General features: G+C 45.8%; 1 protein-coding gene across 1 annotated transcript; it reads right to left on the bottom strand.

Annotated features, from left to right (window-relative positions):
• On the bottom strand, nt 1-638 carry LOC119337851 (40S ribosomal protein S30). Its single transcript, XM_037610082.1, has 2 exons — nt 535-638; nt 1-444 (listed from the first exon to the last, which is right to left on the bottom strand). Exons 1-2 carry the CDS (start codon nt 536-538, stop codon nt 260-262), a joined length of 189 nt encoding a protein of 62 aa, XP_037465979.1. The 5' UTR covers nt 539-638; the 3' UTR covers nt 1-259.
• Between the last annotated feature and the right edge of the window lie 14770 nt (nt 639-15408).

The raw sequence follows: 15408 nt of genomic DNA, 5'->3' as shown, positions 1-15408 counted from the left end.
GCAACAACAACAAACAAGGAAATTTAAGCCATGAACTCGTACCACAATATCTCAGATTCTTCAACTAAGGATAACATGCATGCATACTCATACCACCAATATCTCAGATTCTTCAACTAAGCAAAACATTGCATACTTTAACACTTGAGTACGAATGTAAGTGAAGTCTCTTCCATCATCATCTTCTTGCGTAACAACAAACGAGAGGAAAACTAGCGCAAAGGAAGAGCCTTTTTCATGGCGCGTTGGTGCCGCGCGCCTACTTCTCGGAGGAGTTGGGGCCGCGCTTCTTGCCGAAGCCGACGACGGCGGTGACGAAGCGACGGTTGTACTGGATCCTCTTGTGGGCGCGGCCGCGGGGCTGCTTCTTCTTGTCCTGCTTGGCGACCTTGGGCGTCTGGCCGCGCACCTTCCCGGCACGGGCCAGCGATCCGTGCACCTTACCTGCGCAAACAGCAGCGAGCTTGGGTCAGGGTCTGAGTAAGCTACGGCGATGAAAGGGGGTCGAGAGGGGAATGGAGGTGAGGGGGTTACCCATGTCGACGGCGGCGGTGAGGCTGTGGAGCGGCGGCGGCGGAGGGTTGGAGGGCGAGCGCGCAAGGGTTTGCTGCGGCGGCGGCGGTTGTGGAGGAAGAAGGGGAACCCTAGGTGGGGGTGGGGGATTTTATATAGCAGGGCTCTTTGGGTGGGTGCAGACCCGTAGTGGACTGGGTATCATTGGGCTATAGGTACTGGACAAATGGGCCTGGGGTACACATGCTGCACTGGGTTAGTTTGGGCTCCATTACATTTGGCGTGGACTGTGAGGAGCAGTCCTCTCTTTTTTTTAGCTTTTGTTAGGGGTTACCTTTTCTTTAGGTAAACGCTTGTATCCGGCGGACCGGCTGAAAATTGCGCCGGTCGCGCACGGGCGTCACATGTACGCATCTCAAGTGGGACCGTCCACCGTTCTCCCTGACGCTCCCATCTCCTCCGCTCCTCCGCTCTGCTCCATCTCGTCTCGCACGCCGCCGACGAGATTGGAGATCCTCTGCCACCGGCGACACGATGCCGGCCGGCCATGTCCACCACCACCTTCTGTTTCTTCTATCCCTGCCATGGCTGCTCCACCAAACGCCTCCGGGGCGAGCTGCGCCTGCGGCCGCGGTGAGCCGCGCCCATGGACGCGAGGCCCTGTAGCGGCCGGCCTGCAGCGGAGCCTGTTGTATCCTCGGACTGGCGGCGATGTCCGAAGTAAGGCGTTGCAACCAGTGAGATAAAGATGCTGGAATCGGCATGGAGATTTGCTTCAACCTGTGCGTTGTGCGGGGATTTGCCTCAACCGGCGAGGATGGTGGTGGGCTGCGGTAAGTTGCTTCTTTTTTGATTTTTGTTGGAAACACTTTCGTTTTTTGCTGGAATCAGTTTCTCGATTTGTTGCAACAGGAGAGGATAATGCTGGGCGCCATGACGGCGGGGGTGCCATGTTTTTTGCTACACATGATTTTTGCTGGAACCAGCCTTTTGACCTGCTGCAATCGGTGAGGATGGTGTTGGGGTTGCTACGATGGCGACGCCATGATTTTTTTTGCTGAATTGATTTTTTCTTTGCTAAAACCCCCTTTTTCAGTTTTGCTGAAACTATATGAATTTTTTGTTGAAACCATGTTTGTTTTTTGCTGGAACCAAATCAATGTAATTAGCTGGAAACACATCATTTTTGCTGGAACCATATCAATTTTTTGCTGGAACCATATAAATTATTTGCTGCAACCATGTGTTCTGCTTTTCAAACCGGCGTTGCTATTTTTTGTTGCAACCGACGAGCGGCGACGGCGAGCGGCGAACTGTGGGGAGCCAGCGAGCTTCGAGGTCGCGCGGGCAAGGATCGGTGGCGTTCGTTGTTGTTTTTTCTCTCTGCATGCGAGGTAGAAAGACGGAGGAAAAAGGAAAATGATACGAGATCTGACGGTTCGGCTTTTATATCGGGTGGTTGGCAGCTGACCGGCCGAAAGGTTGGGCCGGTGCGCCGGCGCCTAATAGTGCCCTTTTCTTTAACTGGTCCTGTCTTATTTTTGGTTGCTAAGGTACTGTATGTGCCCGTGCTATTTTTTAATAGAAGAAGAGGACCATAGGGGACAAATCTTGATGCAGATCAAATAGACAAAATAAAATTATGTTTTTGGTTATAAAGCACAATATAAATTTTCCAGCTATTTCCTAAATTGCTTATTGGGTTACCAAGAAGTACTATAAGATATTGATTGATATTTATTTACTTCCGAGCCATGAATTGATTTTACTATTTATTGGTTTAAAATAAAAAACAATTTTTTTATGGACCGTGTACTTATTGGGTTTTATTTGGTTATCAAAGCATGGTTTGATGAAAACCAAAAGGGGTTGAAATACCAGAAAAATACCTTGGAGGCTGACAGCTTTAATGAAGGGGTGGTGGGGGAAAAACCAAAGACGTGTTCGATTGCTTGCATCCATCCCAACCAGGCCTGCTCGGAATTTTTTTGGCATGTTTGGTTGGCTGGGTCGCATCAAAATGTTGGCCCCCACGAAACCTTAAACACCCTGGGGCCTAGCTCGGGGGTAATGATCGTTTTTTCCACATCAAGGCCCGAGCAATGCAACTCGTGGCATGTGGGCAACAGAGCATGCATGCAAGGAGGCGGTCTCAAGAAGTTGTGTTGTTTCTTGAAGCGGCGACATAGTTACCCTCACCTTCCCACACCGCTCTCTCTTTCCTCTCTCCACTCTATCCAATCTCACACCGACGGCAATGAGCAGCAGAGCGACAAACTGCAAGGTGAGCACCAACGTCGATCACCAGCTTCACCAGCGCACCGACAGGACTTCGACAACGGCGGTAATCCCTTGTCCTCAATTCGTTGGATGAAAATTTGGTCGGGAGAAAACTAAGTGAAAACTGAAACCTTAGGTTCATTATAAGGAGTAGAACATTATTCTTTCAGTTTTTTCGTTGTTTGTTTTTTCTTTTATTTTTACTTCAACTTTAAAATTTTCTTTTCTCAAATTAATGATATTTTTCAAAATCGTGAACTATTTTAAATTTGTAAGTTTGTTCCAAGTCGATGAATGTTTTTCCAAATTATTGATTTTTAAAAATAAATCACGCTTAATTTTTTGAAATCTTGAATACTTAAGTTCTATAGACATACAACAACAATTTTGAAATTTATGAATGTTTTCAAAATTCATCAATCATTCAAATCCATGAACATTTTTTAAAATTTGGGAGCAATGTTGTAATTAAAAGAACATTTGTAAATTTATTGAATCGGCGACCATTTTTTGAATATTAGGAATAATTTGTGGAAACTCCAAAAGAAAATTAAATATATAAAAAAATCGAAACCTTGATTTTTTTAATTCTTCATTATTTTTGAAAATAGGAAACATTTTTAAAAATCCAATACCATCTTTCAAATTTATAAGCACTCCTTTCAAATTCATAATATTTTATAAATTTGTATTATTTCTTAAAAAATAAATTGTTTACTGTCATCTATACTTTTTAAAAATTTGTGATCATTTTAAAATATCTCATTTAGAAATAATTTAAGCCATTTTATAAAAAAGCAAAAATACATGAAAGAACACAAAAAAACTAAGAAAAAAACAGGGATGCCCCACTCGGCAATGGGTGAGCGCCCAGGCAGAAAGCGCGCTGGAGTGTGCATTTTATATCTCGCTTATAGAAAGATCAACATACGTCTTGCTGAATTTTTTGGCCCCACTTGTAGCTACTAAGCTAGCCCATTTCCATCTTTTCTTTCTCATTCGCTGGTTCCCTGTGTTTCATTCGCTGGTTCCCTTTGTTTCATTCGCTAGGCTTTTTGCGGGCTCTGCTGCAGCCATTCGGTGCTGGTCATAGAAGGAATGCTGGATCCGTCTGTGTTGGAAGTGTTGGATTGATCTCTCTTTCAATGGGCCCAACGGCTCATTGGGCCCTTGACCCACACCTTGATCGGGGGCGTCCAGCCTAAGCAAGGCTGGTGGGCCCCTGTCGCGTAGTGCTATAAAGAGGAGGTGGGGACCAGGGCACAGGGTACGAGGTTCGTCACCGACACTGTTCCCCACTCCTAACCCTATCCGATCTAGAGGGAGGCACTGAAGTGATGGGAAGCTCCACCGCCGCCACTCACGCACTCTCTGCCATCACCGCCGTAGCCATCCACCATGGCCATTTCGGCGTGTTCATCCACCTATGGTAAAGGTAAACCACTGCAAATCATTGATCTAATCTAGCCTAGTGATCCACAGCATCTATCAATGGTATCAGACAAGGCTAGGATCTAGATTGTTTTCGGTACAAAGAAATCACAGAAAAAAGATCATCCCAAGAACCCTAACTCTAACAGAGAAAGAGGGAAAATAACTCGTCAAAAAAAAGTTGCGCCACCGCAAGGACGCGCAGTTCCTCTCGATCCGGATGGGCATCGGCAAACCGAGTCGTTCGAACGAAGAACACAACCCCACTGGGGCAAAGAGCACAACCAACGAGCCGTTTGATGGCGACGCGTTCACCCTAGAGGTGCTCGCGCACGCCGGCAAAGGGGTCAGCGGGGGCGCCGCATCTGGAAACCATCGTCACTCGCGTGAAGGGGAGCAGAGGAGGCTCGGCTCGCACTGCTCGCGTCTCTCTCGCGCTGGGGTGGTGGTGGATGGAAAGAAGAGAGAGAAGGGGAACAAGAGCAGGCTCGCGCGCAGCACTGGCCGCTCGATGCCGTCGCCAGCGGCAGGGCAGAGACTCGCCGGTGGCCTTGTAGGACAGGAGTAGAAGATGGCTCCGCCGCGCCCTTATCTCTCTCCAACTCTGAAAAAGAAAGAAGGGGAAACAGAAGGGGCTTGCGCGCCGCGGCGGTGTGTCGCCGTCGCCGGCACCAGCGGCCGGCGAGGCCCGTAACCCTCGATAAGGGAGAGACAAAGGGAAGGGGAGCAGATGGGGCGCAAAGGGAGTGCCGCTCTCTGACAAGGTCTGAATTTCCCCAGCCCGATAATTACTCGAACTAGCCCCGATTATATTGATCCAGCGGAAGAAAAAGTACAAATCAGGGATATAGATCGAGGATCGACCAATTTCTACCAAGTATATCTAGGGTTCTACAGATAGTCTAGCTATTACAACTTGGAGAAGGGGGAAAGATGATGACACAGATCCTAGCCGGAGGGTTAAGTAGTCGGCGAGTAGGTGGCCTCGCACGTGAGTGTTGTAGCAATCACGGCGTGACGACAACGGCTGGAAAAGGAATAGCGTTCCGTGAGCGATGCCAGCCGTTGATCTTCACGCGTCCATCTCATCGCAGTCGTTGATTTCCCAGGCATGCAGCTCCTCATCCGTGACTTCTTCTTCAGAATAAGTGTCTTCTTCTTCAGTTAACTATTCCTGGTTGAGAGGGTCCTGACAACTGCCACCTCCTGAAGATGATCCTAGTCCTCGAGGATCTGTGGATGGAAACCACGAGCGAATAGTGTCATTGAAGAATTTTGGAAAAGTGGACTTGATGAAGTCGGTGTCTTCCCATGTTGCTTCCTCTGGAGACATGTTCAGCCATTGCACCAGCCAATGTGTCACTAGCCGATGGGGTCTTGGGACTGCTCGAGTCTCCAGAACTGTCACAGGTGCTACATTGATCTTGCCGGTTGGATCCACCAAGGGAAGGTCAGGGGCTGGAATTGCTTTAGGTCCCAAGTGTTGTTTAAGCTGACTGGCATGAAATACATTATGTATTTGTACTTCTGCTGGCAGTTGTAACTTGTAAGAAGAATTTCCAATTTTCTGTAACACTCTGTAAGGTCCATAAAATTTGGTGGCCAATTTCAGTCCTGTCCTGATATCAAAAGCAGCCAATCTACAAGCTTGCATTTTCAAATAAACCATACCTCCTTCCTGGAATTGTCTGTCACTTCTGTTTCTATCTGCATACTTTTTCATTCTCTCTTGTGCTATTTGCAAATTGTGTTTGAGCTGCTGTTGTATACTTTCTTTCTGCTCCAGAAAGGTTTTTGCTTCAGTATCTATATGACCAGGTATAGAAACCTCCCCAATTTGAGGAGGAGGAAACCCATATAGACATTGGAATGGGGTGAACTTAGTAGCTGTATGGTAGGATGTATTAAACCACCATTCTGCTAAAGATAACCAGGAATACCATTTCTTGGGCTCATTGAAAGCCATGCTTCTCAGATATGCTTCCAAGCACCGATTAACCTTCTCTGTCTGCCCATCAGATCGAGGGTGATGAGTTGTGCTCATGTTGAGTTTGACTCCCAATGATTTGAACAGTGCCTACCAAAAGTTGCTTGTGAAAATCCTATCTCTATCAGTTACTATGGATACTGGCAGTCCATGTAATTTGAAGATGTTGTTGATGAATGCTTGGAGAACAGTATTGACAGTGAAGGGGTGGGACAGAGCAATGAAGTGTGAATATTTGGTAAATCTGTCCACTACTACTAAGATCACATCTTTGCCTTGTGATTTAGGTAGTCCTTCCACAAAGTCCATGGAAATATGTCTCCAGGCCATGTCAGGTATCGGGAGGGGATCTAATAGTCCAGGGTAGTGACGATGTTCTCCTTTAGCTCTTTGATAGACAGGACAATGTTTAATGAACTCTTCCACTGATTGCTTCATGTTTGGCCAGTAAAAGATTCTCTTAAGTCTGTGATATGTAGCTCTAATTCCTGAATGCCCGCCCATGGGAGAAGAATGAAAAGTTTTAAGCAATTGCTGTTGGAAATTGTGGTTAGTCCCAATATAAATCATGTTTTTATATCTGATAACTCCAGAATGATAGGAGTAGTGAGGAAGCTCTGAAGAACCAGTAGTGAGCTGAGCTATTAGGTTTTTGCATTTTTCATCAGATTTATAAGAATCTTGTATCTGTTTAGTCCAGCTTGGCACTGCTACAAAAAGGGACAGGAGGCGAGGTTGTCTGGATAGAGCATCAACAGCTTTGTTTTCCTTGCCTCTTTTGTACTCAATTGTGTAAGTGAACTCTAGCAACTTGAGCATGAGTTTATGTTGTACTCCCTCAGAAATCCTTTGCTCTATAATGAACTTGAGGCTCTGGTGATCAGTTTTGATGATCAGAGAAGAGCCAAGAAAGTAGTGTCTCCATTTTCTAAGAGATTCCATGATTGCTATGGCTTCTTTTCCATATGTTGACAAAGCAGCAACTTTAGGACCCAAGGATTTGTTGTAATAAGCAATGGGTTTATGTTGTTGCATGAGAACTGCTCCAATGCCAGTGCCAGATGCATCACATTCTAATTCAAATGGAATTGAGAAGTTGGGAAGGGCCAATACTAGTGTAGTAGTGAGACTGTGCTTCAGTTGTTCAAAGGCCATAGTCTGTTGTTCAGTCCATAAGAAGGAATCCTTCTTTAAAAGGTTGTGGAGTGGTCTGTAAATCAACCCATAGTCCTTAATGAATCTCCTATAGTAACCAGCCAGTCCCAAGAAACTCCTTAGTTTAGTGATGTTTGTTGGAAATGGCCATTGCTTGACAGCTGATATTTTTGCAGGATCAGTTGCTACCCCTTGGGCAGAAAGGATGTGTCCTAGATATTCTACAGAAGATGTTGCAAATGTGCATTTGGAGTAGTTCAGGAAAAGGTTGTTGTTCTTAAGGATTTCCATGACCAATGCTAAGTGCTCCTTATGGTCTTCTAGATTCTTGCTGAAAATCAGGATATCATCAAAAAATACCAGAACAAATTTCCTGAGATATGGAGCAAAGAGCTTGTTCATGAGTGCTTGGAAGGTAGCTGGGGCATTGGTCAACCCAAAGGGCATGACTAGGAATTCATAATGGCCTGAGTATGTTCTGAAAGCAGTTTTATGCACATCCTCTGGTTTCATCCGGATTTGATGATGGCCTGATTTCAGGTCCAGTTTGCTTAACACAGTTGCTCCATGTAGCTCATCCAATAGATCCTCTATCACCGGGATAGGAAATTTGTTTTTCACTGTTTGGGCATTCAGTTTCCTATAGTCAATAGAAAGTCTCCAAGTACCTCATTTTTTCCTGACTAATATTGCTGGTGAAGCATAAGTGCTCATACTGTGCTGAATTATGTGTCTGTTCAACAGGAGCTTAATTTGCTGTTCCATTTCATTTTTCTGCAAATGAGGAACTCTGTATGGTCTGACATTGGGAGGTGTGGAATTTTCTTTGATAGGGATAGCATGGTCACATTCTCTTGAAGGTGGTAATTCAGTTGGTTCATTGAACACCTCCTTGTATATGTTTAAAACTGGTAAAATTTCTGCTGCAGGTTTGAGAACTTCTTGCACTGTAGGCTCTAGAGGAGGGTTGATGTGTGTCATGTAATGCAAGCTCATAGTGAAACCCACAGCTCCTTTAGAGCACATCTTCTCTAGCTTTTCAGCAGATATTAGCTTAGGAGCTTCACTTGTAGTGCAGTCCACAAATGTCACCAGCTTGGTTTTGTCCTTGTTGAGAGTGACAGTTCTTTCTTCAAAGTCCAGTGATATAGGGCCGTGCTTTTTGAGCGTAACACATCCCAGTACTACATCATATCCTTGAAGATCCAGTACTGTGAGGTCGTTTGAAAATGTTTCATTTCCTATTCTGAAACTTGCATTTGGTGCAAGAGCTCCAGAGTTCAATGATCCTCCCCCAGCTACTTTTACTCTCTTTGTGGGTGTGTTTAAGAGAGAACAATTGACCTTAAGAGCGAATTTCATGTCAATAAAGGTATTGGTACTACCTGTGTCAACTAGTGCCACTCCTTGTTTGCCCCCAATCATGATCTGAACTGCTAATGTTCCTTCAGAAGTGTTGCCCGAAAGTGCTTGTGCAGAAATTTTCATGCATTTGTCAGAACTATCAAAGATTTGTCCTTTAGCAGCTAAAACTACTAGCTGTGCTTCTTCCTCTTGGGACATTTCTTCACTTTCATTTTCACTGGCAATAGCATGAATGCTTGGAGCTTGCTTACACTTGTGTCCTGGAACCCATGGTCCATTACGTCTCCAACAAACACCAGGTTTCCTAGTTGCTGGGGCTGCTGGTGGAACTTGGATGTTTGTAGCTGGGGTAGCTGGTGTTTTGTTCTGAGTATTATGAAATTGCATCTGCTTGTCCTGTTGTGTTACGTAAGCTTGGTATTTAGCTTGAAATACCACTCTCAAAATCCTTGTCCATCCAGTAAGCTTGTGTGAGAATTTTGGGTCTCTGTGGTCTCAGGTTGCATCTGATTGTGGGTTTCAGTCCATTGATGAAGCTCACAACATAGTAGTGTTCTTGCAGGTAGGGATGCTCATCTCTGACCACAGCCATGATCTCCTCAAACTTATCAATGTAAGCTGCAACTGTCAATGTTCCTTGCTTCACACTGTGGAACTTTTCTAATATTTCATAGATACTGGAATCTGCAAAGCGATCACATATCATTCTGCAGAAATCTTTCCAAGGAATGGCATAGTTTTCCAACTGTGCACTTCTGACCTAGTTGCCAGCTCGTCTAATGAAATAAGTTAAGGACAAGTCGACCTTGCATTCGTCAGGAACTTGAGCCAGCTAGAAATACTTGTTCACTTGTCTGATCCAGCCCAGAGGATTATCACCGTTGAAAGAAGGAAAATCAATCTTAGGGCCCTTGGAGATGTTCCTCAGAAACTGAGTAGCACGTTCAGATCTGTGCTGTTCATGCGTGATCAGGGGAGTATGCAGATTTCGACTGTTGTTCTGCTTGTTTTAGGTGTGTCTGTACTAGTGCTTCTACTTGTTTTTGCAGATCCTGCACTATGATCTGTTGGTTGGGGACAGAGTCTTGTCTCTCTGCTGTGTTGCGCAATGAGGAAGGCCAATCAGGGTTGGGAGGGCAGGTATTTTCACCTTGCATTTGCCTCAGAAGAGCAAAGACCTCAGTCTGAACCTTGGAATTGTTCTCGACCAGTGTTTCCACCTTGCCGATCTGGGTCTCCAAGGTTTCTACCTTGGACAGGCAGGTGTTGATTTCTTCTACTTGGTCTTGGATCTGACCCTGCTTGTGCGTCATCACCGTGACTTCAGCGCGAAGAATGTCAAGTTCCTCGGAGATCTCCTCCATATGCTTGGTACGCGAAGGCATGGTGGAATCACTCGCAGCTCCGAAATTTTACCACGGGAAGGACCCGGAACCCTTGCTAGTGATCACCCCGACCGGTCGCCAACAGTGGAATTCTACGAAGCCGAAACCCAACCAGTGCAGCCTCGATCTGAATTCCGCCGAGATTGGACTGGCTACTGATACCAATTGACAAGGTCTGAATTTCCCCAGCCCGATAATTACTCGAAATAGCCCCGATTATATTGATCCAATAGAAGAAAAGGTACAAATCAGGGATACATATCGAGGATCGACCAATTTCTACCAAGTATATCTAGGGTTCTACAGATAGTCTAGCTATTACAACCTGGAGAAAGGGGAAATATGATGACACAGATCCCAGCCGGAGGGGTTAAGTAGCTGGCGAGTAGGTGGCCTCGCACGTGAGTGCTGTAGCAGTCATGGCGTGACGGCAACAACTGGAAAAGGAACAACATTCTGTGAGTGATGCCAGTCGTTGATCTTCACGCGTCCATCTCATCGTAGTCGTTGATTTCCCAGGCGTGCAGCTCCTCATCCGCGACTTCTTCTTTAGAATAAGTGTCGTCTTCTTCAGTTAACTGTTGTTGGTGACAGGGTCCTGACACTCTCTCTCTCACTTTGCCACGGGATGGAGGAGAAAAGGAGGGAGAAAGAAGGGGAAAGGGAGCTCACAGTGGCACGGCGCGGTGGCCTTTCGGTGCCGGCGATTGGGGCGAAGCCCCTGGTTCCCGCAGTCGAGAAGAGAGACATGAGGGCGACGCGAAACGAAAGAAAAGCTAGGGTTCGGGATCGGGGGCTCTCCCCAGTTTTGATCCAACAAAAAGGGTGTCGGACCGTCCGATCTGATCGGACGGCCACAAGCGAAACCCTAGCAGCAGACCGTGCCAGTGGGATGAAAGCTTGCGTGGGCCGAGGAGCTCGGGCGGGCGAGCGGCGCTCGCCCAATAAGCCGCTGGACTGGGCCGGTTTCGGCCCGAAGTGGCCTGCACGGCGCACCTAGTCCAGGCTGGGGCACGACTGCTGTGCAGTTTTGGGCTAATTACAGTACAATTTTTCCATTCAAAATAATTCGAAGAATTTTTTTGTTTAGAGAAAAGTAAATGTAATGTTTGTGAACAAAAAAAGTTCATGAATTTATTATTCATGTTTTCCGCTGCAAAATAAATAAAAGTGCTCTTTTAAAAGAAAAAGAAAGTTCTTCTAAATAGAATATTGTAAAGTTTCCACTGCAAAGTAAAAGTTTTATCCTCCAATTAAATTGGAACCAACGGAAAAATTTAATTGGAAGAACAGTTTTTGAGAGAAGTTCTTTCACTTGTGGGTGAAATCTAGCTTCTGCTATGACAGTAGAAAAATATTTGATTAAAGTTTAATTATGGTATTGTTATTTTCTGACCAACGTTGTGTTGGAAATATGCCCTAGAGGCAATAATAAATTGATTATTATTATATTTCCTTGTTCATGATAATCGTTTATTATCCATGCTAGAATTGTATTGATAGGAAACTCAGATACATGTGTGGATACATAGACAACACCATGTCCCTAGTAAGCCTCTAGTTGACTAGCTCGTTAATCAATAGATGGTTACGGTTTCCTGACCATGGACATTGGATGTCGTTGATAACGGGATCACATCATTAGGAGAATGATGTGATGGACAAGACCCAATCCTAAGCCTAGCACAAGATCATGTAGTTCGTATGCTAAAGCTTTTCTAATGTCAAGTATCATTTCCTTAGACCATGAGATTGTGCAACTCCCGGATACCGTAGGAGTGCTTTGGGTGTGCCAAACGTCACAATGTAACTGGGTGGCTATAAAGGTACACTACGGGTATCTCTGAAAGTGTCTGTTGGGTTGGCACGAATCGAGATCGGGATTTTGTCACTCCGTGTAAACGGAGAGGTATCTCTGGGCCCACTCGGTAGGACATCATCATAATGTGCACAATGTGACCAAGGGGTTGATCACGGGATGATGTGTTACGGAACGAGTAAAGAGACTTGCCGGTAACGAGATTGAACAAGGTATCGGTATACCGACGATCGAATCTCGGGCAAGTACCATACCGCTAGACAAAGGGAATTGTATACGGGATTGATTGAGTCCTTGACATCGTGGTTCATCCGATGAGATCATCGTGGAACATGTGGGAGCCAACATGGGTATCCAGATCCCGCTGTTGGTTATTGACCGGAGAACGTCTCGGTCATGTCTACATGTCTCCCGAACCCGTAGGGTCTACACACTTAAGGTTCGATGACGCTAGGGTTATAAAGGAAGCTTGTATGTGGTTACCGAATGTTGTTCGGAGTCCCGGATGAGATCCCGGACGTCACGAGGAGTTCCGGAATGGTCCGAAGGTAAAGATTTATATATAGGAAGTCCTGTTTCGACCATCGGGACAAGTTTCGGGGTCATCGGTATTGTACCGGGACCACCGGAAGGGTCCCGGGGGCCCACCGGGTGGGGCCACCTGCCCCGGGGGGCCACATGGGCTGTAGGGGGTGCGCCTTGGCCTACATGGGCCAAGGGCACCAGCCCCTAGAGGCCCATGCACCAAGATATAGGAAAAAGGGGAGAGTCCTAAAGGGGGAAGGCACCTCCGAGGTGCCTTGGGGAGGATGGACTCCTCCCCCCTCTTAGCCGCACCCCTTCCTTGGAGGAAGGGGCAAGGCTGCGCCTCCCCCCTCTCCCCTGCCCCTATATATAGTGGACGGGAGGGAGGGCATCCATACCTGAGCCCTTGGCGCCTCCCTCCCTCCCGTGACACCTCCTCCTCTCCCGTAGGTGCTTGGTGAAGCCCTGCAGGATTGCCACGCTCCTCCATCACCACCACGCCGTTGTGCTGTTGCTGGATGGAGTCTTCCTCAACCTCTCCCTCTCTCCTTGCTGGATCAAGGCGTGGGAGACATCATCGAGCTGTACGTGTGTTGAACGCGGAGGTGCCGTCCGTTCGGCACTAGGATCATCGGTGATCTGAATCACGACGAGTACGACTCCATCAACCCCGTTCACTTGAACGCTTCCGCTTAGCGATCTACAAGGGTATGTAGATGCACTCTCCTTCCCCTCATTGCTAGTCTCTCCATAGATAGATCTTGGTGACACGTAGGAAAATTTTGAATTTCTGCTACGTTCCCCAACAGTGGTATCAGAGCCAGGTTTATTGCGTAGATTCTTTGCACGAGTAGAACACAAAGTAGTTGTGGGCGTCGATATTGTTCAATATGCTTGCCGTTACTAGTCTTATCTTGATTCGGCGGCATCGTGGGATGAAGCGGCCCGGACCAACCTTACACGTACGCTTACGTGAGACCGGTTCCACCGACAAACATGCACTAGTTGCATAAGGTGGCTGGCGGGTGTCTGTCTCTCCCACTTTAGTCGGATCGGATTCGATGAAAAGGGTCCTTATGAAGGGTAAATAGCAATTGGCATATCACGTTGTGGTTCATGCGTAGGTAAGAAACGTTCTTGCTACAAACCCATAGCAGCCACGTAAAACATGCAAACAACAATTAGAGGACGTCTAACTTGTTTTTGCAGGGTATGCTATGTGATGTGATATGGCCAAAAAGGATGTGATGAATGATATATGTGATGTATGAGATTGATCATGTTCTTGTAATAGGAATCACGACTTGCATGTCGATGAGTATGACAACCGGCAGGAGCCATAGGAGTTGTCTTTATTTATTTGTGACCTGCGTGTCAACTTAAACGTCATGTAATTACTTTACTTTATTGCTAACCGTTAGCCATAGTAGTAGAAGTAATAGTTGGCGAGGCAACTTCATGAAGACACGATGATGGAGATCATGATGATGGAGATCATGGTGTCATGCCGGTGACGATGATGATCATGGAGCCCTGAAGATGAAGATCAAAAGGAGCAAAATGATATTGGCCATATCATGTCACTATTTGATTGCATGTGATGTTTATCATGTTTATGCATCTTGTTTACTTAGGACGACGGTAGTAAATAAGATGATCCCTTAAAACAATTTCAAGAAGTGTTCTCCCCTAACTGTGCACCGTTGCGACAGTTCGTGTTTCGAAGCACCACGTGATGATCGGGTGTTAGATTCTAACGTTCACATACAATGGGTGTAAGACAGATTTACACACGCGAAACACTTAGGGTTAACTTGACGAGCCTAGCATGTACAGACATGGCCTCGGAACACGGAGACCGAAAGGTCGAACATGAGTCGTATAGAAGATACGATCAACATGAAGATGTTCACCGATGATGACTAGTCCGTCTCACGTGATGATCGGACACGGCCTAGTTTGACTCGGATCATGTAATCACTTAGATGACTAGAGGGATGTCTATCTGAGTGGGAGTTCATAAGATGAACTTAATTATCCTGAACATAGTCAAAAGGTTTTTGCAAATTATGTCGTAGCTCACGCTATAGTTCTACTGTTTAGATATGTTCCTAGAGAAAAATTAGTTAAAAGTTGATAGTAGCAATTATGCGGACTAGGTCCGTAAACTGAGGATTGTCCTCATTGCTTCATAGAAGGCTTATGTCCTTAATGCACCGCTCAGTGTGCTGAACCTCGAACGTTGTCTGTGGTTGTTGCGAACATCTGACATACATGTTTTGATAACTACGTGATAGTTCAGTTAAACGGTTTAGAGTTGAGGCACCAAAGACGTTTTTGAAGCATCGCGAAACATATGAGATGTTTTGAGGGCTGAAATTGGGATTTCAGGCTCGTGCCCATGTCAAGAGGTATAAGACCTCCGATGACTTTCTTAACCTGCAAACTAAGGAGAAAAGCTCAATTGTTGAGCTTGTGTTCAGATTGTCTGAGTACAACAATCATTTGAATCGAGTGGGAGTTGATCTTCCAGATAAGACAGTGATGGTTCTCCAAAGTCATTGCCACCAAGCTGTTAGAGCTTCGTGATGAACTATAACATATCAGGGATAGATATGATGATCCTTGAGGTATTCACGATGTTTGACACCGCAAAAGTAGAAATCAAGAAGGAGCATCAATTGTTGATGGTTGGTGAAACCACTAGTTTCAAGAAGGGCAAGGGCAAGAAGGGATACTTCATGAAACGGCAAATCAGCTGCTGCTCTAGTGAAGAAACCCAAGGTAAAACCCAAACCCGAGACTAAGTGCTTCTGTAATAAGGGGAACAACCACTAGAGCAGAATTACCCTAGATACTTGGTAGATAAGAAGGCTGGCAAGGTCGATAGAAGTATATTGGATATACATTGTGTTAATGTGTACTTTGCTAGTACTCCTAGTAGCACC

This window comes from Triticum dicoccoides, chromosome 7B, assembly GCF_002162155.2.
Source record: "Triticum dicoccoides isolate Atlit2015 ecotype Zavitan chromosome 7B, WEW_v2.0, whole genome shotgun sequence".
Taxonomy (NCBI): domain Eukaryota; kingdom Viridiplantae; phylum Streptophyta; class Magnoliopsida; order Poales; family Poaceae; genus Triticum; species Triticum dicoccoides.
This window is presented reverse-complemented; position numbering and strand designations above follow the sequence as displayed.